General features: G+C 40.6%; 2 protein-coding genes across 3 annotated transcripts in view; one reads left to right on the forward strand and one right to left on the reverse strand.

The window, feature by feature from the left end:
- The first annotated feature begins 1,278 nt into the window (after nucleotides 1–1,278).
- Nucleotides 1,279–5,333, forward strand: LOC119895887 (spermatogenesis-associated protein 22). The gene is given in 9 exon segments (XM_038709281.1): nucleotides 1,279–1,375; nucleotides 1,710–1,802; nucleotides 2,117–2,254; nucleotides 2,557–2,749; nucleotides 3,096–3,259; nucleotides 3,262–3,464; nucleotides 3,572–3,689; nucleotides 3,781–3,878; nucleotides 4,832–5,333. Coding segments are annotated over 8 exon segments (1,146 nt in total). The 5' UTR covers nucleotides 1,279–1,375; nucleotides 1,710–1,762; the 3' UTR covers nucleotides 5,024–5,333.
- A 24-nt stretch (nucleotides 5,334–5,357) lies between these two features.
- Nucleotides 5,358–26,621, reverse strand: part of LOC119895889 (transmembrane protein 211) — a 104,497-nt gene continuing 83,233 nt past the window's right edge. The window contains exon 3 of one of the 2 annotated variants that reach the window (XM_038709282.1): nucleotides 5,358–7,936. In XM_038709282.1, coding sequence (XP_038565210.1) covers nucleotides 7,710–7,936 — 227 coding nt within the window. In that variant the 3' untranslated portion in view covers nucleotides 5,358–7,709. Of the gene's footprint in view, nucleotides 7,937–24,806; nucleotides 24,970–26,621 lie in introns of those variants that run through there. The other variant, XM_038709283.1, reaches the window with a different exon arrangement.

Below are 26,621 nucleotides of genomic sequence, written 5' to 3' on the forward strand. Positions count from 1 at the left end.
AGATCAAAGAGTGGCCACACACTCGCTGAGGCTGAAATTAGCCCCAGGCTCTATGCAAAACAAAGAGCACAGCTGGTAGGTCTGTAGCCTTTGCCCTTGTCTCCCCTTATAGACTCTCCAACAAGATGCCCCATCTCTATTTACCTAAGTTCATCCCCTGAAACTCCACAAGGAGTCAAATTGAGGTCAAGACAACATACTATGAGCAGCAGCTGTATGGTCTGTAACAAATGAGATGAAACTTATGACATGACTGTCTCCTTTACAGATTTTTAGTACACTCCAGTTCTTTAATAAGCATTTATGTGCAATGGGTGTTCTGTGTTTTCCTGTAATTAGCATGGTCTTATCAGGGATGGGTGAGAGGGACTAAAATTTTTTATCAAAGATGGAAATGTCTCATACTCTAATGGTCTGTTCTCTACCTTGCTTTCTCATTCTCCCCTGAAAATAAAATTAAAACATGGTGACATCTGGTGATTTGTCCTAGGATTCTGTGCTAAGTTTCACTTTGCACATAGAAAAAAATATTGTCAAGATCACACTAGCTGAGTCATTACCATCCACATTTGAAAATAAAAAAGGGATATGAATGAACTTGGTGTGCAAGACAGGACTCACATTTGCCATCTTAATGCAATGTTGGGGTTATAAAGCAAGTCAGGGAATTTGCTAGGCCTAATGATCACACATGATTAGCACTTATTCACAGGTGGATTCAGAGACAGATAACAAGAGAGACCAAGAAAGAAAATACATAGGCTAGAATGTGTGTATATGTGTGTGATGACGTTCTCCTAACATCTGCCCTTATCTCTTCAAAGTCATGCAGTGTAATGTAACCGTATCATTGACAGTGCAGGTGGTTATACATACCAGTGAAAGTCACAGTATTTTAATCTGGGTCAACTGCTAGTAAAGTTTAAGCCAGTTTTTCACTGTATTGAAAACAGGTTTCAGGTCCTATAGATAGATCAAATATCCTAGTTTTATGTAAAGATGACTGTCAGAAATTACCTGCTTACATTAGGCTACCTATACAAATGTGGGGATTAACGAACCTCAATGTTATATGTCAACAAATTATGGAGTTGATGCATACTACATGAGGCAGTAAGTGACGCCAGTGACGTTTGTCAAATACAATTTCCCCCTTATTTTAAAAATGCACCAGGGCTCTGAGTAAAAAATAAAAATACTGTTGACAGTATTTTCGACCTAAATTATCTGAATCCTCTCTGGGTTGCATTTAGGACCTCCGAGTTTGATAGAGGAACGCAAAGGCAACATCAGTCACCAGTAGCTTTTGGCGCGTGTTGCTTTCCAAAGTGCTGAATTGGAAAAGAGATTTTGTCGTATGTTGTCGCCAATAAAAGTGAGTTTGTAATTATTTAATGTACAATGTTCATAGAAAATAGCAAAGCAAGAACCGTTACAAGTGATAGCTGTACATTACAGCTGTAATGATACCTAGCTAGATGAGCTGTCTACATGTAACGTTAATAACGCTAGCTTTTTAGCTAACTAAGTTAATCTAGCTACCTTCTAGATAACAGTACACTTGTTGCTAAACTAACAAAAAACAAAGCAATATTGTCAAGTATGTCCAACTGAGTTAACCTACACCTTTTAAAACCAAGTGAGTGACCAAAGCAAACCAGGACTTCACTTATAATTAAGGTCTTTTCGATTTTCTTATCTCTATCTAGCTAACACCATCTGCTAACTTAATTGGATGAGCTGTGCTTTCTAATCAACCACAATGAGGAGACAGGAAAACCAGATGCCCAGGCCAACAGCCGGTTTGTTCATTCCAGATTTATTCTTTTCCTCATATTAATAGGTTGCTTTGATTTCTGCCTGTGTCTTGTGGTGTAAGAAATGTTTTTTGTGCTTGTTCGAGAGTTCAAGTTATTGAGGTGATTTGTTTGATAATATTTAAAATATCCTAAAATAGTGAATTTGCTTTTTTGTGGTGTACCATATCCAAAACAAGTATATAGTACACGGTATTATGTGGTTGTTAAATTTATAGAATCGTCAAGGCATATTTTTGTCTGGTCCAATGTACTGAGTCTAATGTGTTCAGATGTGTTTCCTCTGCTGTCTCCATCAGGCTGCCTGCCTGTGCCACTCTTTAACCAGAAGAAGAGAAACAGAGTTCCTTTGACATCTGCTCCCTCTGAGAATGAATTTTTCTCCCATAGTGAATACATAGCAAACACCAGCTCATCTACATCTCACAGCACATCAGGTGAAGCTTTCAGTTAGACCCTTTAAGCTCCCACAGTATTTCTGTCACTAGGTGGCAGTACAACAAAGGACAATATAAGTGCACTTTAAATAGCAAGTGAGCTTAATTTTTCTACCCTCAACTGTGTGAATATACTTTGAAATGTTGCTGTTGAATGTTGTTTAATGTCTAACTGCTCAAAATCACCATTTTACATAAAACCAAGGACACTCCACATGAATTAAGATACACATTCACAACAGCAGATAGTGGATCCTGCTCTTTAAGGTGCTATAAACTGCTGAGAATGTACCTTTCTTTAGGTACCTGTGGATCTTACCATGCCTCAGGTCTGCCCTCTGGTGCTCCACAAAGCCACCAGTGGAAGAGACAGGGCATCTACTCCCAATCTACTCCGCCGCAGCAGTACTGCAGCAACAGACCTGCTCCTGGACCTGCCCTTTCAATGAGAACACATGCACCCATACCACATCCATACAAAGGTGGAGGAACAAGGTATGGTGGACCTTCTAACCATTAGTATGATGGTCAGTGGTTTGACCCGTTTGTCATAGTTTATTAACTATGAAAAATGCTGAAAAATCAGAAATTCCCAATTCACCCACAAGCTGTTTAAATATGACAGTTTTACATATTTATACATTCTGAAATAATACAAAAGTTAGTTTAAGTAACCACATTTCCACCTTAAAACAGGTGGAAATGTTTACAGAAATATGGATACCCTTGTTCCTAGCTGTAACAGGCAGCAAACAAGGTTCTTGTTCGAACCATGATTTTACAGTAAGTTTTAGTCATGGTCCCAATATGTGAAAAAAGGGTTATGTATTTTCATTTTCAGCTCTAAGATGGGACAGCCCAGCAACCCAGTGAGACAAGTGGATGCCAGCCCCAGTGCTAAATCCAGACAAAGCGAATATCAAGTCCCCCGCATCAGTGAGAATGTACAAAGCAAGCAACCCCCCCACACTGTGTTCTCTCAGATGGGCCAGCCGTCATCTTACAGACCAAAAATCCCACACATCAGTCTTTCCAGCAGTCCAGACCTCTGCCTCCTCCTGTCCCACCACCCAGCAGGCCCTCTGCTTGTGCAGCGCAGCCACAAAATAACTCCTGGAAGTTTACTAACATCTTTGGGCAGCAGAAATCCACCTTTGAGGGAAACAGGGGCACAAGACAACCTCAGACTGGACAGCAAACTCGAATTCAGGTAGAAACATATTTGGAAAATAAATAACATTATACAAAGACTTCAAAAACTTGCCGTTAACGTTTCATGAACTTGTTCATTTTCATATCATTTGTAATTGTGCTCAGCAGGAAACAATGAAGCCAACCATTGAAAACTCACTGAGAATCCTGACTGCAGTAATTGATGGCATGAGACACTGGAGCCAGTTTAAAGACAAAGTCCCATACTTATTTGAGATATTTGGTCAGTTGATTAGGGGTTGCTGTTGTTTTTTATGTGTAATGTTTAATATCTTTAAACACCATTAAACTGACAGGCTATGCTCTTCCATTAGCTACTCTAGACTCTGCGGTCACACTGGGTCGCCACGGAGCCAAGAACTTCCTCATGAGAGATGGCAAGGAGGTTATCCAGTGTGTCTTCTATGAAAATGTGAGTTGGGATAAAAAGCTTAAGAAGTAAAATGAATGATGTGTCATGAGTTTATCTGAGAGACAATGTAAATTTGCACACATGAAATTGCTCTAAGTCTCCTTAGCTTCAGTCAGACAAATATAGGGTGTTTATTAAAAATGACTTAGTGTTGTCCATGTTTTTATTTGCTGTTGAAGGGTTTTTTGGGAGCTTTTCCTTTCCCGAATCCCAGGTCTAAGGACAGAGGGTGTTATATATACTCTATAAACTATGAATTGTAAAGCCTAAAAATTGACTTGTATAGTAGTATGATGATTATGATGCACTTTGGTTATTCTGTATATTTACTGTTCAAGTAAACCTGTCAGTATGCAAGTACGTATGAATATGATACTATCATCATTATCCTTGGTTTGAATTTATTGTGTGATCTTTTCTGTTATTGTTCTATCTTTGAAGGCTGGGTAGATGAGCTGCTCAAACAGGGATAGTGAAATCAGGTTTACATCATTATGTCCTCTTTGCCCATAGGTGACTCAGCGGTTACTGAGAAATCTTACTTAATGTGTTTATTATTTGTATGATTTGATGCTGTTCAGGTTATCTTATACTTACCTGAGCAGGTGGTACTGTAGGTTCTAGTTAGGTGAGGCTGAGAAAGTGCAATACCTTTCACCTGAGTAGAGGGAGGGAGGAGGTGGCAGCTTGCTGTGAGGTTGTAGTTTTCAGTGTTTGTTTGTTTTGGTTGTTCTTCTTTTTGCTTCCGTTCTTTTCATTGAATTTCCTGTGGTTAAATTTTTGCCTCTGTTTCATTAGTATTTTTGCCACCTTTTTTACAATTACTACTGCATATTGACCCGTGAACATTCTCTTTAAATGGCGTTTTGGAAATATTCGGCTTGGCAAACTAAAATAAAATAGCACTGGAATCAGACTGGACTTAATCTTCAATTCTGCTTCTTATCCAACAGGAGCAGGAACTGCCCCGACTCATCCGTGGTCAAGTTCATCGCTGTGTGGGAAACTATGACTGCAGCAGAGATGTCCTGATGTGTGTGTCCGTCAGACCCGGCCTGCCCTCAGAGCTGAGGAACGCTCAGGAGGCTGTCAAAGCCTGCGATGCAGAAATGAGGGCACTGGTCAAATCACTCAGTGAAGTCTGAGCATGGGTAGAAATCTTCAGCAGTACTGATAGGAAGAAAGTATACTAGTATTTTATGAGGTTACATGCGAGCCATGCTATATAGTAATATATAGCTGTTGTTATTATTAGCAGCAGTCCCTGTAGTTTTAAAAAGCATGTTTAAGGTCTTAGGTTTTTGACCAGTAGGGGGTGCTGTTCATTTGTTGCATGCAAACAAAATACACTAGCACTGAACAGTTGAATTCACTTGTATGTTCTGCCGTAGATGTTTTTGTATTTATGTGTGAAACAAATATATAAATAGCTGTTTCATTTGACCAAAACGTTAACGGGAAGTAAAGCCTCTCTTTTTGTAAGTTCTGAAATATTTTTATTACAAAGAAAATTCACAGAACAGCAAACATTGTTTAGAGGTTAAATCCGGTAAAGCAAACACTATGAGGTAATATCTCAAAATATATCTTTGAAAAACGGGGTAGTTAAGAATAACGCGTATATCAAGTACAGTTAGTTTATTTACAGTCAAACATCACAATGGAAAAAACAATAATTCTACTCTACCTAAACAGTTTCACCAGTGCTGAGACTTTACACACAATGGTTCAGCAAATTTGGAAACAAGTCCAGTGCAGTCACGCTAGTCATTCCCACAGTCAAGCACAGTATGAGGTCCAATACAATACCAACATTTCTCTCCTGACCGTCTTCCAAATATGGCAACATAATCACAGTAATTTTCTTAATGTCAGGACATGTCATTATGGGAACCCAAATTTGGGAAATATTTCAATATTAACCCATTAGCAAAATCCAGCCCAGTATTTAACACTAATACACACATAAGCACCCACTAGGAAAGGGAGTCTAGCTTTAATGAAATTGGCAGTGTACAGGGACAGTAAGTGGAGAAGTAGACATTTTGTCCTTGGAACATGACAGGAATGGTGCCAGCGCTTAAAAGAAGAAGTGGGTTGACGAAAACACAGCAACACATTAGCTTATTCGAGGAGCTAATTATAAGCCACGTTTTACACATAATGCGAATAATGTGTCAGCTCAGCACAGATAACCAACAGCGAAGTTCAATTTGTACAGCTCCCTCCTCTACCACTCAATTTTAAAATCACAGTAGACAAGGATGCCAGGAATTAATCTGTTAGCTGCATGTCACAACCTTTTAATATAGTAATTCAAGTTACCTCTTCTAGATAATTGGCAAAAATGTCTCAGGCCATAATTGAACACAAGTACGCTGCTATTCTTTTTTTTCCCTTCTCTCTGCCATTACCCCCAAGGATTAGAAGACATTGTCTCTTTTTTTATCCTCCAGAACATTTTCTAAAGTTAATGAGATCATACTGCATCAAGTACAGGAGAAATGTTTTCCCTCTGAGAGGAAAAAATATAGTAGAAAAAAAAACACATCACACAACAGGATCCACAGTTTTTCAGCAAAAAAGATGATAACCTGATAATTGTATTAAACACTTGTCTTTGTTATGTTAAAAGGCACAAGTTGGTCAGATCACATTTAAAATCTAGATCAATTGTTCTACCATTAACAAAGCCCATATTATCATGCATTTTTTTTGAGACAAAATTCCTACATCTCCCTGCCTTTTGCAATACTTTTTTCCTGATAAAGAGCGTTTAGTATAGTGTGTTTTAGACAGAGAAAAAAAAATTGCATGTTTAACAAGCAAGTTACATCACACAAACAATTCTGGGGAAAACAAAAGGATGCAATATGCCAGCACACAACTGCACTGAAACCACTACTTATTATTATGATTCTCTTCCTTGTTATGAGAAGAGATTTCCATTTGTCCTCTCGGCAGGTCTTATGCTGTATCTATTGTCCTTTTCTTTGTGACAGTTACTAAATGCACTGTCTTTGAAAGCTGAAACATCTTCTTGACTCCCTCTGGTTCACTGCCTGGTCACAAGACTGGAAGGCAGAAAAGGTCCGGAGTGCCAAAATCCTTCAAAGCATCAGAGTCTCTTTTCAGTGTGGTGTTTTGAAACCCCAAACATCAGCTCTGTTAAATCCAGACCATGTACAGTCCAAACGCTTCAGCACAAAACATTGTCAGTAGATGCAACTCCTTAAGAGGTGAGATGCAACCATTGAAAGGGGCTCCCTCGTTGAGTCAAATGTTCTTCAAAACCTCTGATTGAAACATTATTTGACTGGACGAGTCATACTGCCACACAATCTCATGCTTCCACTCTTTTCCAACTTCCAGTCTGTTTTTGGAATGTTATACATGTTGTTGTTAACCACAAAAAAAAAAGAAAAAATCACATTTTTACTAGTACTTGTTACATTTGTGGTCATTTTCTTAAATCATGTGAAATTAGCTTCAGTCCTTTCATTTTCTGACTGCATCTCCAGAACTGACATGAAGAAAACAGATACGTCAAACTGCAGAAAACGCATGATAGATTTGAGGGTAAAAATAACTACAGAGGATTATTGTAACATAAAATGTTCCATTTAAAGGAACTGAATTTGAATTAATTACATAACAGATGGAGGAAGACAGTGTTTGTTGTTGAGTATCAGCTTCAGTTATCACTGGTGGAGTGGGGCTTCCCAAACAGCATCGCCTTTAAAATCGGGATGCAGGTGTCTCTCCATGACATCAAGCGCAGATTAGCGAGAGTGGTCAGGAGGGAAATAAACAAGACTACGTATCAATGCACTATAACAGCGTGGGTAAAGGGGTGGGGGACAGCTGCTCCTTTGGTGCATATTTGGCAAAAAAGGGCAAGAAGACGGTGAGCATGACTCCGACGATAGCCAGCATGTAGCCCCAACCGATCTGGCACTCGCCGGCGTAATAGATGTCAGAGTCCCCGCAGAAGGACCTGACCAGTGAGGAGTTCAGGCCGAAGGGATAGACCAGCAGTCCAGCAGCCATGATGAACACTGCAGAGAAAACAGAGTCAGAGAAAACTGAGTGAGTTTGACAGCAGACAGTATATTTATATAAGCTGCTGAAGGAAAGGTTTAGTACAAAAACAAGATGGAAAAAATGCTGTTGATTCTGAAATTACATGTTCATTGGGAAGTTTATTCTTTGATAGACACAAAATATACTCTCACATTTGTTTAGTGTGGCCATGGAGATTGTTTAGGTTATATTTGGCCATGCAGGGTTTGAGATATGTCTGTATATTTTCGCCTACACCTCAGTATAATGAATGTATGAATTAATGTGAATGATTGTGGTTGTCACAACACTGAAAAGAAAAAGTGCTCTGCTACTCTGGATAATCTACACACTCCACTTTGAACAGTTTTAACAGGAAGTACTTTTTATGAAATAGTCCCATTTAAAACTTTAAAAAAGCCGACAGACACTAATGTCCCAAAACCATCCACATGGCTAGTCATCACTAAATAGAAGTGAGAAAATGTGATTGATTATTTTTGTAATTTGAGTAAACCAACCCTTTGATATCCTGATGGCTAGATCTGTATACTGTAATAGGTATGCCAACTAAGAGCCCCTTGGTGGCAGTAGAGGTTTAGCCGAAATCACAACAGTCTGACTGAGAGTTGAGTGTGTAATTTAGATACTTCATCAGTCCTGAAGTACCTTCATTTGCAGTGAGACCTGACTGATTGTTGCTTTGTGTTACATATATAAAAATAAATCATGACCTAGATAGTTTTTAAGTCCAACGGTGACAGAACAGAGCTTTTAACTTATTAAACAACAAAGGCTCTGATTACTTGTAATTGACAGAAACTTCTAATGCAAAATGATTCATGTCTTCTCAAATCCATTTGCACTCCTCATTTTAAAACTCTGGGGCTTCATAAAAAGAAGACATCCCACCACCACCCCACATCCCCGCGCTTGTGCTGCGATCAGCTTTCTCAGACACTGTCCCCCATGCAGCCCAAGAGCAGCTCACTTTTACAAATTGAGTCAAGTCTCACAGCCCATGCTGCCAAGCAGTTATCGACTGCGCTACAGGCTATCATTGCTGCTCTTAGTCATTCTGAGTGCCGGCTGGGTTTCAATTACGATGCCAGGTGGTCATGGTTGTTTTAGCTTTGGAGAGCTGGGGTTACTGGTAAAGCTCAAAGTTGTGATAGTGACTAGCTCTTGAGAAAACACAACAACCGTCTTTTATTACGCTGTATTGATTTCAGGAGATTTCCGTTTTCCTACTTTCCAGGGCAGCGCCGTCGTGGTCAGTGAGAAACAGTGCTCATATGAGAGCTACAATGCATTAGCTGTGTGAAATCCATGGTTTGTGTGGGCAGTGAAGGATTGTGTTAGTAGAACAGGGATGGGTGAGGTAGGAAGCTTTCACACTTGCACACTAGGGGCTTTAGGATTTACTGTTAGCATGAGAAAAGCAGAATGACAGGGAATAAACAGAAAGAAAGGGGTCTGAATGGGCGAAGGAGAGGTATTTCTTGAGTGTGGTTTGTCTAGATTGGAGTTCATTGAGGGTCTGCCTCTCAGCCTTGCGTATCCCAACCCTATACCCAGCCCTCCCACCTGTCAAAGTGGCCCCATGTTTTAACTGCAGGGGCCCAGTGGCTCAAACTCACTGCCTAATGACACTTTAATGACCTTCTTTATCAAACTATCATTGGCTTGTGTGAAAGAAATACAAAGACACAGGCGTGCATTCGCAACCCAAACCCACTGCCCTAATCCCTCCTACACTGAAATGATGGCATTTAAAGGAAGCTTGGGCTCAAAACCTGAATGGATAAATAATTAACAACACTGTATAACCCCCAAATAATCAATACGATTTTATCAATCACACCAGGAGGGAATGCAGGTAGGGTGTCTGGATCAGATAAGCTGCAGCTCAGGCTGACTGGATCTCTGCAAGCCATTAATGAGAGGAGGTCTGTCAAAAAACTGTAAAATCAGCCTCATATCAGAGGGAATCCTTCAAATCAGAGAGGGATAAAACCAAACCAAAGTGCATTTGCACGTCTTGAAAGGGAACTCCACCGATTTTACACATCAAAGGCTGTCTACAAGAGTACTACTGCATTTGTTAAAAAAAAAAAAAAAAAAGTATAAAACCTTTTGTGGCTCCAGAGAGAGATGGGTGTAGTCTGATAAATGTCGCTAACTAATAAATGACAACCAATAAATGGCCTCCTGGGTGAGAGCTGGATTTTATCAATCTGCTGACTCAAGACAAGATCGAAGACTACAAGTCTGAAAAGAAAAAATCTGGAGGTGTGGAGTTAGAAAGAAATGAGCTTACTAGACCTCTCTAGGCTGTCGACTCGAGGCTAGGCTCGAGGCTACATTAGCTGCTACTAACATAAGACACCCAAATCTCCAACTGAGCTACTGGAAGTCACGTTGTATTGTGGGTAATGTAGGCACTGTTTTTTGACAAGGAACAATAAGTGGAATAAAAAGACAATGACTCACAATGTTATAGTTATTGCTAAACTGGTGGGGTACTCGTTTAATTGCCTAAAGCTGAATACTGTACAGGATAAAGCAGAACAATGAGGTAAATGTTGTGTGACAAACCTTCAAATTAAGATGGGGAAAACATCATTCTAATTTCCACTGCAGGGTAGACAAGCTTAATTTCAACAAGGTCTTATATGGTCCGGTAGTATAATCCTATGAGGAATGGGCAGTGTGATGAAAGAGCCTGACATGACACCAAGATGCCATGCAGGGAGACTGAAGGTGCTCATTACATGTGCTACCAGGAGAGCAGTGTGCTGGTGCACTCCCACTTGACAGGGCAAACTGAATGTCTATGTGTTGTTGACATTATTGGCGTCCAAGAGTTAGTCAGCAGGTGATGATTTGAGAGAGCTGGCTTGATCACATGAAAGCACAATAATACTAAGTATTATTGTTATTAATAACAAAAACCACTGGAAAAACATCCAACAGTGAGCTTGGAACAGAGATGCATTAGAAAGTTACGGGTAAACTCAGATAGACTCAAATTTCTAATTTAAATGCAGTTGGGGCTGTATGAAAATGATTGGGGGTGGAGGGGTCAGAGATAGGGGGAGACTATGTATTTTTTTTATTTTTGCTATATGGAGATGGTCAAACAAAATGTTTCAACCCCCCTCCCCATCCCCTTAATTTCCATACAGTCCCTTACAGGGGTTTTTAAAGAGCTGTCCACAATAGCCACCAGGCAGTAAAAAGCTACGAGTGCTCCCATCATTTACCTCCTAATAGACCCAAGTAGCAGACAGTTTACTAACCTTCTAACCTTCAATCAATGGTCCTCAGGACAGGGAGGAACGTCTAACTTGGCCACGTACTTTATCCACAGACAGGAATAAAAGTGGAAAGGCGTGGAGAGAGTGTGTCAGACCCAATCAGATGAGTACCGCTGAATACATTAGGCTGTCACACGTGAGGCTATCATAGTGGCTCAGATGACAGACAGGCAGGACAGACAGGAGTGAGAGAATGATGGAGAGGTCACGAGTTCACTGGGCACTAATGTGTCCCAGTTTCATTGCAAACTTTACACACAGTGCCAAAGAAGAGGGTCGCAGTGTGTGTTTATTCATAGGAAAGATAGCAGAACTAAACACGCCTCTCAGATGTTTACTGTAAATTCACTGGCCATTATTGTTTCACATTTATTCATTTGTCTGTTGTCATATTTTAACCTAAAGAAGACGGTTCTGAGCTTGTGCTTAGTGGCAGTTCTGACCAATAGACCAGTGGTTCTACATTAGTTTCTTAAATGACTTCAATATTTGTCATTTACGTACTTACGGTCTGTTAATCTTGAAAAATGTCCTTGGATTACTTTCGGTATTTCTCTTTACTGACAGCTTGTTTGAATGCACACTTCTGCAGCTTTCAAGAGTATACAGACTGAAGGAGTAAAATATCGATTTGGAAATACTAAACAGTCAGAAGTGTCCAAGAGCACTAGATTTCATTGTTGCTTCGGCTGTTTTCACAGGTTTTCACAAGGCTGCGGAAGCCTTTGTGTACGCTAATGAATAGCAAATACCTTTATGTGCTTGCTTCTTTCTTTTTGTATAAATGTTTTTTGTGTGCGCATCCAAGGGTTGTAGATGAGAAAAGCCAAATTAAATAAAACAGAGGAGAAAGCATGGTACTACCACACAAAGACCGCTTTTAACAACTAAATGAACTAAATTAACCTTGAATCTCTTTCTCAGTGGTGCAGCGAGAAATGGAAAGCTGCTCTCGGTGAAACAGTGCACAGCAGTGAGAAAGAGATTGAATGGGTTTGTGGGGCGGGAAGGTGTGTGATAACCTGGCGTCCAAGCGTGACACTGAATCAATTTCATCACAGACCTCTGACACAGAAATCACTGGCTTAGTTTATTACACAAGCCTAGAAACACACAAATCATAGGATTACTCATGTGCCACATTTCAGTGTGACTGCCTGAGTTCAGTTGCAGAAATCTGGTACGTCTGGAATCTACTCTCGTCAGAAATTTCAGAAATCCAATATACTGTAGTCCCAGACATTTATAACCTTGTATCTAATGTAGAAGTCCTCAATTTTATTCTTCCCAAGATATTACTAATAAAAAATTCAATTCTGTGAGGCTCTTTCATTACGACGCCAAGACCTCTGCTTTGGATCAAACTCTATTGCCACCCTGTGCTGACTGTCATAACTCTGTTAGCAATGGGAGGGGTTGAATTAAACTCGACAGGAAATGGGTGGCTCCCTATTGTAGATGCAGTGCTCTTTCATTCCTGTTTTGCAATGGTGTCATCTGTCTGTTTGCACTCTCTGGCAAACAGTTACGTAAAATATATTAAATGCACTGATTATTGTCACCCTGGCCCAGACAGAAAGACGCCTGTTGAGACGAGCATCACGCCGTAAAACCTGGTGTGCAGTGGCCTTGTACTGAAGCAGAGTGATTCACTGTCAAACAATATGATATTGTTAAACCTTTGCAAGGATCAGGGAGAGGATTTACAGTTGAACAATAGCTTAGCTCACTAACATACTGTCTTTGTGTGCTCTTCTATAGAGGACAGGCCCTTTAAAGTGTTTTATAATGAGAAGTCAGCAAGAGAAATACACTGACACTGAAAAATAAGACAGGACAGCTTATACAATATACATTCAAGCCATGCAGCCAGCAAGAGGGAACTCGAATATATTAGAATAGACTAATGCCTTGCTTATCTCCTCTGACCTACAAGCCTGACAAACAGTCAGGTGGAGACCACCAGCTCCACTGGGACAAGAGCAGTCAGACGTGAAAATAAAAAAACATTAAAAGAAGAAGCACAGAACCGCTGTGGACCTTTGGGTGTTACATCCTCTTATATCCAGCAGCACCCTCTGCTTACTCTCACTCCTGATAGAAACTTCTTATCTGGTTGCTGTCCACACAGGGACATTATCTGCTGCTACTATTCACTTCAAAGACACATGAAAGAGCACACATATTAGACTGTGGCCTTACATTGCCACAGACCTGTTTGATGTCACGTTACCTTGCATAGCAAAGACATCAACACAATAAACCCCCCTCATATCTTTCTTCTCTGCCAAGGACAACGTCTGCGTTCTTCAGGTAAGGTTGTAGGCGAATGCAAAACAACAAGAAAATGCTAATAAATCTCAAAATATACCAACACAAAGCTCATTTGTTTGTGTTGCCGGGCATGTTTGTCATTGGTGAAACAGTGGGGGGAAACAGTTGCTTAATTACAGATACAGGCCCAAAGCTGTACATCAGAATTGCTGTTACGGTGTCTTCATCCTTCATATTCTTTATCATTGCCCCTTTTCTTTTTCTGTAAGGACAAATTTTTTCATCATCGTGGAAAAGGTGAGCTGATCTCTGTATAGTCCCATGGACTAGGTAATAATAACCCAGATGTGATCAGGCAAGCTGATACTGCTGATTTATAAAAACAGCCTGGGGCAGTAAACACCGAGTGTGACCCACATACATTCATTACATTCATATATAGTTATAGTATATGGGCACATACTATTAGGCATAGCCATTTGCACACATACACACACACACACATATATATATATACACTGCAAAAACTAAAATCTTAGTAAGATTAGTTATCTTAATTGAAGGCAAAATATATTTGGCCCTAAGTAGCAAGTGAAATATTCTTGTTCTGTTGGCAGATAATTTTGCTGATTTTAAGTAATATTTCCCCCATTTTAATGCTTTTTTCCCCTTGTTTTTGAGAGCTTTTTTGCAGTATATAAATAGATCATGTTTTTTTTTCATTATGTTTTTTTGTGCGATTTGTGCCTTTGTTATCAATACAGTCCATCAAAAACTAGCAAGTCACAAACTTTGCTAACAAAGCCAAACATCAAGCAAGTCTGACAACACAAGACATAGCAATATTACTTATTAGTCCAACCGTGAACACAGAAAGAAGGCCAGCTCGGCGTTTGTCCTGCAGCCTTTTCTTTCATTAAGCTCCCACCAACGTCCGGCAGCCTCTTGCTTGATCACTCTCTTTCTTTCTTCTTAGCTTCCTGTGTCAACATGCTCTTCGGACTCTTTGACTCGCCAGCTTATTAGTTCAACATAAAGGCCTGCTCTGCATCTGTCCTGCTTCCTTTCAGCTCTTTTAGCTCCCGCCAATGAGTAAAAGCCAGTCCGATATTTACTCTTGTCTGGTCTCTTGCTATAGCTTCCACTGTCAATGTCCTCTTTGGTCTCTTCGCCTCTGCCATTAGCTAATCTTAAATCCATGCAGGCTGCTGAGCCACGGGTCAGCAACGGCGCCACTCTCCACCTGCAGCAGCATATTGTTGCTTGAAACTTGGATGGCAAGCTAGCCAACAAAGCTACATAGCATAGTAAGTTTGCTAACATCAATTTGAAATGTAAAGCCAGCAACTAAACCTCTGTCTGTGAAACCTACAGCTGATTTAGCTTGAGTCTGCAACTCTGCTACACAGCCATACATCAAGCAAGTGCAACAACAGAAGACATAGCAAGCCAGCTAGTTACTTAGTTATTAGTCCAACAGCAACAATGCCAGCTCGGCATCTGTCCTGCATCCTTTCAGCTCTTTTAGCACATGCCAACGAGTAAAAGCCTTTCTTTTTTACCTCTTGTCCGATAGTGACGTCACTCACCCTATTACAAGTCAGTGTACCATCAAAATGATTCTGAAGCTGTTATATTAAGATAAAAATACTACATAATGTCTGAAACAAATAAATCCAAAAGATTAACTAAACTGCATGTATTTGCTGGAAATCTGACTGTGTGTGTGTGTGTGTGTGTCCAATAATGGGCAGTGCATAACAGTGATGTGTCTCTAGGAAACTGCCATTTCACTGGCCGCATACAAGGAGTATTTCCATTTCCTGCTCAGTCTACAGGCGAATGGAGATGGGGATGGATAATTTCTCTTTCTCGCACACTTTTTCTTTGACCTCCAGTCTGACAACATGGAGAAGGAAGCAGATGGAAGTCCACAATGCGTATGTAACAGTGCATTAAGCAGATATCACAAAGAGAAAGGAATAGCAGGAGGAATGTTTGAGCATCCCACACACAACGGATTGCTCTATATGAAAAAAATAATTATCCATAAATGAAAATTAAGTTACAATAAGAGTCTCCAGTGTTACGTGTCTAAACGTGCATCAAGTTGACTACAATTTTGACCCCTCTGTGTGCTCAAGGTGAGGAACCGTAGCGAGGAAGATGAAATTTTCTGAGTTGTTGGGAGTTGAACTGTGCCAGCAATGAATCTCCAGGTAGTCTACTGGGACCTGGCGGAGCATGGGCATAAACAGCAGGGACTCCATCCTAATGTGATGAGCTGTGCTCTAGTCTGCACACAACCATGTTGATAATTAAGCTCAGTGTGCCTCTGGGAAATTACGCTAATGATGCTCCTCTGACTGCCTACATTTCTCGAAACGTTTGGCTTAAGGTGATCGCGTACACAACGGCAAGTTAAACACGACTCCCTAATAAATGTTTCTGAAAAACATCAAGGAAAAAGGGGGAAATGGGGAGAGAGAATTGAGAGAGGAATAGATACGTTCATAAAGATTAAATGACGTAATTTGGTAGGTAGACCACAATTGCTAATATCTTCCATATTTTATGTTCTTCAACAATCTTTGTGCAACAGAAGAATCAAGAAAACAGATAAGAGTGAGGAAACAAAAGGGTGCTGGTCCAATTGGAAAGGACATTTCCAACTGCACACACTCTAGCTTTAGCTTCAGCAAGGTTTGTGAGGTCTTTCTGCTGTCTTTGAAAATTATTCCAGTTACATTATAACTGCAAAGCACTCATTCAGCTCTAAATGTCACACAGTGGGACAGGGAGGCTGAGTGGACTGGTTATGCTGTGCTTTGAGAATCATCAAGCAAATTAGTTAAAGCCAGAAGAGATTGTGGAGGAACTGTATATATACACTTGAGTAAAGTATTCTACTACTCTTTGTATTCTTGCTTTTTCCATAAAGATAAAACAACAGTGCGTGCTCAGAATGCCTAGGAAGCTGGTTTGAAACCACAGGGGAATTACTCCATGTGAAAGCGACCTGTTAAAGAGAACATCAAACTCTTTTCAGTGGAAATGGTCCACTACTGTCAATGGAGGCAAAAACCCGATGACCTTGAGTGATGTACAAAAAGAGTTAAAGAGTGAGAGAGCAAAGAAAGGGAGAGAAAGAGAAAGCCAATGAGGAAATAAAATACAGGGAGTTGGGAGAGATTAGCAGGGCAATAAAATAGCTTCTGCTATCTTTAGAGTGAGCAGGCCTGCCTGTGGATTGGTCAATCAGAACTTAGTAATAGGTTTGTTTATCACTGAGTCATTCTGACTGCTCTAAGCTGATACAGAGGACTGCGTAGGTGGTTAAACCCCCAGTCCAGAGTGCATTTGGGCATGTAAATGTTTTGTATAGTCTCATAGTGTCAATGATTTTGACTTGTACAAGCTTTTTGCATCTTGCAGATTATATCAGATGATTAAGTAAAGCTTTAATGATTCCCTGTGGAGTGCTGCGGCAGCAAAGACAATGATACAGATAAGAAGAAAACAGATACAGAGTATTGCAGATAAGACAACAAGCAGTTACAGTCTGAGAACATATTGTGAATACTCTCAACAGATAAAGACATAAAGATGGTGTTGTAAAGAGATTACAGATGAATTAAAAGGAATAATTCAACATTTTGCAAAATGTGTTTATCTTTACATCTGACACTCATGACAGCAAATAAGTGTATTTCCCAAAATATAGAACGGTTTCTGAACAGTTGATTTGTCCCGGTCACAAATAATCAAATTTTCTAATGTACCCCTAGAACATATATCCCGGGTAAAAGGAACAAAGAGATATTGCTGCTGAAATGCAGCTGAACATCATTTTCACAGCGTCCAAACAAAGACCCCTTCAAGTGTCTGTCTCTCAGCTCCCAGTGCATGCTGAGCCATCTGAACTCATGCTTCTGACTGTGAATCTCCATCCTGGGAGCACTGTAGCGATGACACATGAATCTCGCACGCTGCATCCAATCTATCATCTTAATGACTTCCATTTCCATATCGCCATCTATTTTTTTAATGTTGCAAATTAATTTACACCTCAGACAAATTGCTTGTCCTTGGTTTCCTTATGAGGCAGCCCACAGCGCATGTAGGGTTGTGTCAGTGTGCAACCTAACCAAGCCTAATCCGTCACTCAATCCATCCATTCCACCTCGCAGATTGGATTAGCGCGGGAGACAAACTACCTCACATGCATGAATGGGAAAATAAATAACAATAATACAAGAAAGAAAGTGGCGATTAGATTGAAGACATCAATCAACTGTGAAAAATTTCTCTCACCGTGACGATAGTGAAACAGTCAATGAGGAAACAACGGTTTATCTGATGACCTGAACCTGAAGGTCTCTCACTGTGCTGCATGTGGACGGCTGCCAAAGGTGATGTCTGTGTGTGTGTGTGTGTGTGTGTGTGTGTGTCTGACATTAACCCTGAGATTGTGTTGACAGCCTTTGGCCCTGAGGCTAAACCCTTAAGCTAGACGTCTCCTGAGTTCAGTGGCTGCCTCAGGTCCAACAGGGAATGTCAGCCGTGAAAGTCAGAATAACCCGGTCACACTGGTAGGTGCAATTTATACACAGCTGTGCCGTGGCATCACAGTTCACGTGTGTGTCGGGAGAAAGGTAGAGCAGAACGTGCCACGATGAATGTGAGACAACCCTTGATTTCTTGTCTTGCATGTCTCATGCAAAGCAGTTGAAAGCTACAAAATGAGCAACTGGTGCAATTTTATTTGTCCCTACAAGGTTATCTTCATTAAAACACATGTTTCTAAAAATGTGGTGGTGGTGGTGGTGGGGTACAGGGGTACATTCCTAGTTGGATGGTCAATCAAACAATCAAACAACTCCAGCGCAAAACTCCACAAGGGAAACAAAATGACTGCAAAGAGACATGAAATGACTACAATTATTCAAAAAAAAACTACAGAGAGACACAAAATGACCATAAATGACGTGCATCAGCTTTTGTCGGCTGCAGGCTATTTGGAGTGGCAAATAGCAGTTCTTTGTTGATATTATTTCATAGTCGAATATTTGAAGTTGTTTTTTGGCATTCATTTATTACATTAAACAAATAATGTAGCTATTAATAATGAACAGTTTATTTTTGCAGCAAACCTGGGTTTTAAATTTGAGTCTCATTTTTACAGATTTTCTTTAAAACTGGGCCCCAGTCTGCCCACCCCTTCTTAACACATGCATGAAAACAGCACAGAAGATGTGGTGAATCTGTATGTATATATAAACACAGTAAATACTCAAGCTAGAATATAGTGTGGAACTCATGACCTCCTGCAGACAGGTATAATGAAAAGTACAAAATGCATGAATTCATGAGGTGTAAGAACAGGATACTTATTTTTCAGTTGACTGCCACATGTTTTTCAAATTGCAAAATTCATTTTGAATGGGTTTTCTACGTCCTGATGTTATAGAGCTCACCCAGAATAAAAATGACCCTGTAACTCAAGTGAGAAAATGTGAAAAAGCCGTGCTACAGGAATCCACCTTTGGCGTTTAAATAAATTTCCATAGACAGTTTTAAAAAGTGTCGCTCTGGCAGTGTGTTGTTTATGAAGCAGTGGAAGAGAGACAGTGGATCAGTATGAATGTGCTGTGCACAAGGCTGCTGTAGACAAAAGACGATCAGGAGCTCTGCACCTGGGCACAGAAACTATATATGAGCTTCCATTAATCAGTTTGTGTGTGTGCGTGTTGCAAATGTGCCTCTTTGTGTTGCTTGTGTAGTCTGCACAGAACATCTGAAAATAATAAATGAATGTCCCTGTTTATGAATCTTGATATCTGTGTGTGTGTGGGGGGGGGGGGGGCAGTGTATTTATTACTGTGCATGTGTATTTCTATGCTGATGGTTGGGGGGAAGAGAGGATAGATGGTTTATGTACTGTACTGAGTCAAAGAATCATTTGATTTGTTAATCATTGTTTATAAAAATGTGTTTTCAATACTACTGATTTTGGTCATTTTATACAATATTAAGGGGCTTTTAGAGCACTGGAATCTTAGTACATCGGGCCATCTAAGAACAGTGGGTTTTGCTTTGTGAGAGTTTAGCAGGTGGCATACCTGCTATAGAAATGAAATGTGGCTGTTTTTACAGAGAAAAACACAATCCAATTGCCTCTGGACTCAGCAGTGCGCAGTGACTTGCTGAAATGGGCATGGTAGTTTGCAAATCCTCAAAAAGATCATGTGCTTTGTCGTGTTTTTTCAGATGAAAATTTTGAGTTGTCCTCATAAAAACAACAGTGGGCAAATATGCTGCTGAGGCAGTGTTTTCTTCAAAAAGCAAGAAGGGTTGATTTTGCAGCCTCGCAGCACCGGCGAGTCCTGCTATGGTACAAACCTTGAGATATATATAGAAGCCTTTATGAAGAGTTCAGCATGTAGCCGGGTTGTGTGTGTGTGTGTGTGTGTGTGTGTGTGTGTGTGTGTGTGTATGTGTGTGTGTTTGGGGGGGGGGGGGCTTAGTAACATAATGAATCCCACCAGGAGACATGGGGCCCTGCTGGGCTGCTGTAATGAAGCCCTGCCCTGCCATCGCTCCCTGACCCAATGGCATTAAGGAAAAATGGAAAGCATTACCTTCAGCCTTCACCTCAACAGCCTACCAAGTGGGGGACCTGGAGCAGACATAGGTGTGTGCATCTGTGGCAGGAATGATGTTGAGGTGCAGACGAGGCACAGCAGGGGATTCAGACCAGACAGGACTCCTACTGTATATGAAGAATATGTCCGTCACAAGGCTATAGTCTAGTGCAAGTACGTGTGTGTGTGTGTGTGTGTGTGTGTGTGTGTGTGTGTCATGTAAAGCTGCCAAATACACCCAAGAAAAGAATGTATCTTAACAACTATTTAAACAACTTTAGCCTAAACATACTTTATTTCAAACACACAGCAGACATAGAAGATGGGTTTTAAAGGAGATTGGACGTTCCCTCACAGACACATTCCAGCAGAAGTCTCTAAAAGTGCCCAGGGATTTTAACAGCTTTGTGCGCATATGTGTGTGTGTGTGTCTCAGTACTCCCCCACTAATCTCATCCTTGGCTGAATGCATCTTATTAGTAGTAGAATGTCATTGTTTGTTGTGGATTTCCAACAGAGTAAACAGACCATGCTTTTCAGACAGCCAATGTCTGAGTGTCTGTGTACTTGATTTCCACTACAGTCTGTTTGATCACATTTCTCAGTTGCATGTACAAGCCATTGTTCAGAAGTGTAGAAATCCACGGCAACCCCGGGGGAAGAAGAACAAAAGGGAGGCCTTTGTCTTAATTCTCTCCAAATGATATTTCGTGGGCTGCCTTTCTAGAGGGGACGTGTCAGTTGTAGTGGCTTCGTGCCCCTCTGCTGGTCTCTCAAATTGGAGTGCCACTGGCTGGAGATCATTTGATCAGCAGATATCTGGGATCAAGTTCATTACAAGAGATGGAGCACCACAGCAGCCTGCCACAGATGAACCCTTGAGATAAGATGGGCTTCTATCCTTTTGGCTGTGCTTTTCCTTTCTTTATCTTTTCATTAGCCTTCCTTTTCTCCTCTCCTCTTCTGTTTTTGGTTTAAATGTTGAATGAAGAAATTGGAGATGGACTACAGGTGATTAGCAATATCTAAATTGTTAGTAACGTTATTTTGGACTATCACAGTTGCACACAGTTCACCACATTTACTTAAACCAGGAATATATTTTGTGTAATTCTTAAGTCTTCCCTAAACCACTTAGCATTATAGACAAGTTTGTGAGCGATGTTATGGTGCACACACAGGGTAGAAAAGGGATTGACTAAAAGCGTGGGGGGAAATCAACCATAAACTGCACAAATCCCAAAAGTAATGGGTTTAAAATATTCAGTCCCCCGAAGCAAACCTCCCTGTTAGCTATTAGCATCTAGCGACCTGGTCAGACTCCTGGATTTTGTTAAAGTGGCAGATGTTTTTGCATAGAAACTGGTGAGTAAGAAACACCTGTTTTAAGCTAACACACTGTTACTGTGTGTTTCTGTAAACATGATTTTCACAAGTTATACTAACCCAATATCAGAGCTTCTGTGTGCTTAACTCGTACATCAGGGAAACAGCAGCGTCTATAGGTTGCTACCAACCTATTTCAAACTTGTGAAAATGGTGGCAGATGAAGCTGCAGCAGTTGCGTTTACAAAAGTACGCTCATTTAATAAAACTGAATTGAAATCAAATGAGCAAACAAGCCGGCAGATATTTTGGGGGGTCAAATGTTGGCAATAATGATCCGGCCAGTTACAATTCACCATTAAAACTTTTTGCTCTTCCATCTTTAATGAGCGTCTCCCATCCTCCCTCTGCCAACCATGACTGTGACACACAGATGCACATACAAAAACAAATACATATCCACCTCTTAATGACATCCCTTAAAGTGCTGTCCAAGCTAATGGTAATAAGGGACTTCAGTAGTTTCCCTCAACCTTACCCTACGTCATCTCATTGGACTTCTGAAGTTTCTAGCTCAAAGCAAGGGGATTGATCCTGCTCTTTAATCACCCACATATTGTCTTTAATCTAAGGAGACAATAAGAAATCTAACTTTTGCCTATCTATGCTGATAAATGGCTTCCGTCTCTCCCTCAATCGATCATATGCTTTCAGATCTGTAAATGAAGGTTTAGGTAACAAGGATGGCCAGAGAGGTAATCAAGAAGACCACGAGACACAAGGGAGAGGAGCGCTAATGTGGTGAAAGCATTTCCTTGGTTACAGCAGCCTTCATGAAAGCAGTCAGAGCAGTGGTGATTGAGCCCCTCACACACACACACACACACACACACACACACACACTGTCCTGTGTGTGGCTTTGTGACTTCTTGTGACCCTTCTCAGGAACAGAGTCTTGGTAACAACAATGTGGCTCACTCTCCTTTATTTAATGCTTCGTCCTCTCTCTCTGTCACACAAACACACACACACACATGTAGGGTGTCAGCGGTCAGGGTCAGAGGGTGACCTCTGTTCGTTCAGGCGTGACTCTGGGGTTTAATCACACGTACTTATTGTCTCACCCTCTGAGCATCCGTCATGGCAAAACTGACAGCCTGAAAGACATGAGGGAAAGAGTTCAATAGTGTTATGTGGGTTATATTGTTATGTCGGCATAAACGTTCCTCTCTATTTAATGGCACTTTCACTTTAAGAGTACTGCACGGGACGGATCGCACGAGAGGGTAGAGTTTCCGACGGGACACGGGGGAAAACGGAAGTGTCAGGCCCCACGGTGTCATGAGTTGTAGTTTTTGCCATATGTTTCTGGTGTCCTTCTGTTTACCTGTTCTTCTTGTTTCCTTGTCCTTAGTGTTTATGTCTTGTCTGGTATTCTAGCTCGTAGTCCTGTGTTGATTTGATATTGCTTTGGTTTGGTACTACTACTTGTTATATTGTTTCTTAGTCGCTGCCTGCATGTCAGTCTCTCTATTTCCCTCTGCTCACTGTCTCTCTCTGCCTGCTTGTTAATCTCATGTCCTTCACATGTGTTGCTCCCGCCCTGCTCGTTAGTCCCTGTGTGTGTGTGTGTGTGTGTATATATGCCTGGTGTTTCTGTCTTGTCTTTGTCGGGTCATTGTATGCTGTCTCCTGGAGTTGCTGTGAGGTCTCCTGTTGTCTGCCTGTTTGTCGTGTCTCCCGGTTGTGTTACGCTGCTCCCTTTGGATCTCTGTTTAGACAACCTTTGTTTTTGGACTTTGTATTCAGCCACTCACCTGTAAGTGTGCTTGCTTTTGGTTCGTTCATTAAAACCCCTTTGTACTGTACCTCTTCCTGCCTTGCGTCCTGCGTTTGGGTCCTCCAACCTGCCTCACCCACACCAAACCATGACACACGGTGTACTTTTGGGTTATCGATATGGAGGATATCTCCATAAACCATGGTAAAGTATATTAATAAACCTTAATATCGGCAGACGGAAGAGTGAACTAGCTACTGGACCATGGTAGATGCATGAAGAAGTGTGTGTGTTTGTGTATCTTCGCCACGAGGGGAAGAGACTCTGACCAGCGGCGACAGCGTGAGTGACAACAAAATGTATTAACAAACAAAATCATATTATATTCTTGTATACTGATGCTGTAAATAAATAATGTTTATTTCGTACTTTTCCGCTGACTTAGAGGGGAAACACACGCGCGGAGTTCCTGGTGTGTGTGAGTGGGCGTGTCCTCAGGGCGCACACTGCACATTAGACCAGTTCCCCACATTACATGACACACACTAAAATGTGGAACGAGATCATAGGTACTTCTTAAACTGATCTGAAAGATCCACATTCCCATTAAAACACCCACATACAAACACTAAGAGCTGAAATCAATGTAAGCATCTTTATTCAGCACTCCTTTTCCATGCTTACCATCGCAGGGAAGGGTGTCAGTCGTTAACGGGAACAAAACATGTTTAATTAGGGTTATTGGTTGCAATTGAAACAATAAGTTTTTCATGCAATCAAAGTTAGGATATTAACAAATAAATCAGACAATGCAAAAGCTATTTATTTATATTCCCAAAGTTATGGTCTTGAAATAAAATCCCGGGTTCTCAATTTCCAAGACCAAGACCCTCAAAAAGTGGTCAAGACCGGTCTCGAGTTAAACAACACTACCTTGAGTTTATGAACTCAGTACATTGTGTTGCTAAGTGAGTGTATTTTATTTATGTATGTATGTATATTTGTTTTTTATTTTCTCTATTTAGAAAATCCCACTACTGTTGTCTAGTCTAGAGTGGTGTTGTCTAATCTTGACTGTTTTATAGATTTTGTTATCGAGAATTTAGGTCTAGAGTTCCTGCTTAGAAGTAACTGAAGTCTACAAGAGTGAGTGTAAACTAGTTTATGACAGCATTTTCATATTGTGGTATGGTTCAGGGGTACTATAGTGTACTGTTAAATCACATAGTTGAGATCAGATGCAATAAACAAAGGACAAGTAAGAAAGCTATTCCTGTGTTTTGTATAACCACCAACTGCCTTAAACCCTTGACTTTACATTATTAATGCTGTTCTCATTTGAGTTCAGTCGGGGAATAAAAACCCATAAAATTTATTGTGTGTTTGGCCTCATGATTCCTGTCCTGGCACATAAAGACAAGAGAGAATAAATGATTGTATATTACAATTATTATTTATAGACCACATAGTTGAAGTTTGATGCTCTGTTAAAATTGAAACACCTTTTACTGTCATTTTGCTGATACAGTGTTTATTCTTGTCAAGGGTTTCACAGAACTTAATGGCATCATGAATCATTTATAGAATAGTATGTCAACACACACAAGTGGGTTTACATCCAGTATAACTGCAAACACCACAGCGGTATGACCGGTTGCACCTCTTCGGTTTGAACACCACCTCCCCTAAAACACACACATGTTGGTTATTCTTCAATCACATTAATCACAACACAGGGATAGGTGGAGGACTTACTGTGAGAGGATGGCTGTGTTTGTGACCACTAGGTTCAAGGTGTTTTCAGCGAAATGGCATACTAGGAGGTACAGAGTTAAATTCCTAACCCACCATATACAATTTGGTTTGTCTGTATTTCAGTTTCCTCTGGTCAAGAATAAAAATCTGGATGAAACAGTATACACCTCCATCATTACCACTGTGAAACCAAAGCTGCAATGCACTCGCAAGTATATCTGGTGTGGAGAGGGTTGCAATTTCTGCAGTTCACACCTCCCTTTATTCAGGTCGGCCCACTGAGCAATTTGTCAGGAGCAGGAGAGGAACTCATCATCACTGCCCTGGGATGTGAGGTCTGAGAGGGGAACCAGGTGGGTTGGGGCTTATAGATAGAGATAGATATATATATATATATATATATATATATATATATATTTTTAATTTATTTATTTTTTTTGTATTATTCTTTACACTTGTTAAAGCACTTTGTAACTTGTTTTTGAAAAGTGCTCTACAAATAAGGATTATTATAATATATGCACATAATGTTTAGCCCTCCAACACAAAATGTCAAACCTGATTCCTACTTATCTTCCAAGGCCGGGTTTGGTTTCAATCAGCCAAAACTGCACTACAATTGGTTTTTATTTTTGAGTGCAGATGTCCACAAGGAGCTGGTGACTTGACTGACACTGTGACGTTCTTGCATGTTAGTGAGTAGCTATTAATTATCACCACAGAATGGTGAGTCAAGCAGACCAGTGTTAAGAGAGCTGTTATCTCCCCCAGAGGTTGGTGCACTGTGTGTGCACTAATGTACACAGACTAGACAAGGCACAAGTGAATGATATGTTCAAGTTATGATATAATTGATCTTTTAAATGCATGTATCTTGGGTTTCAAAAGATGTGTAAATCTCCACTCAAACTGCGTCTCGAGCTTCTCCGCTCTTGTAGCACAATAGCTGAAAAATAAGGAACAATCAAAACATCTCAGAAGGCTTTAAAACATTCTGCTTTATTTTGGAGCTGCAGCTACACACAACCAAAGGGAGGATCTGGGCTTGGTTGTCACGCAGTCTGGGGGAGAATGAATAGGCAGGAGACAAAGCCAGTTGCTAAACCGACTGGTCATGCTTTAATAACAAGGCGTAGTCCTTGTTATTAAAGCCTTAAATCAGCACTTTTCTCTTCTCTGCGTACAAACATTCCTTCATCCCAAAACCAACAAATGCATGTCTGGAAAACCCCTCCATTTGAGCATATTGACACGGCAAAACAAGAAAATGCAGATTTCTATTATTACAGGACCCCATGACCCTCTAACCACACACACAGACACAATGATCCCCAGCTCCCATAAACACTGTGTTTGGATCCCTTGTGTCAAATTATCTTGATAACTGGGGCGTCCATTATGCTCCACAAAGACTGGTTAACATCTTTAGTGGCTACTCTATTAACAGCTTTATCACTAAGCAACAGCAGAAAAACCCCACCCACCCAATCTCTCTCTCTTACACACACACACCAAGGGAGACACATACACACACACACACATACACACAAACTGTGCCTTTAAATTTAATGGCGCCATGTCT

This window comes from Micropterus salmoides, unplaced genomic scaffold, assembly GCF_014851395.1.
Source record: "Micropterus salmoides isolate LMB-PRFRI ecotype aquatic unplaced genomic scaffold, ASM1485139v1 Ms_hic_scaffold_9, whole genome shotgun sequence".
Lineage (NCBI taxonomy): Eukaryota > Metazoa > Chordata > Actinopteri > Centrarchiformes > Centrarchidae > Micropterus > Micropterus salmoides.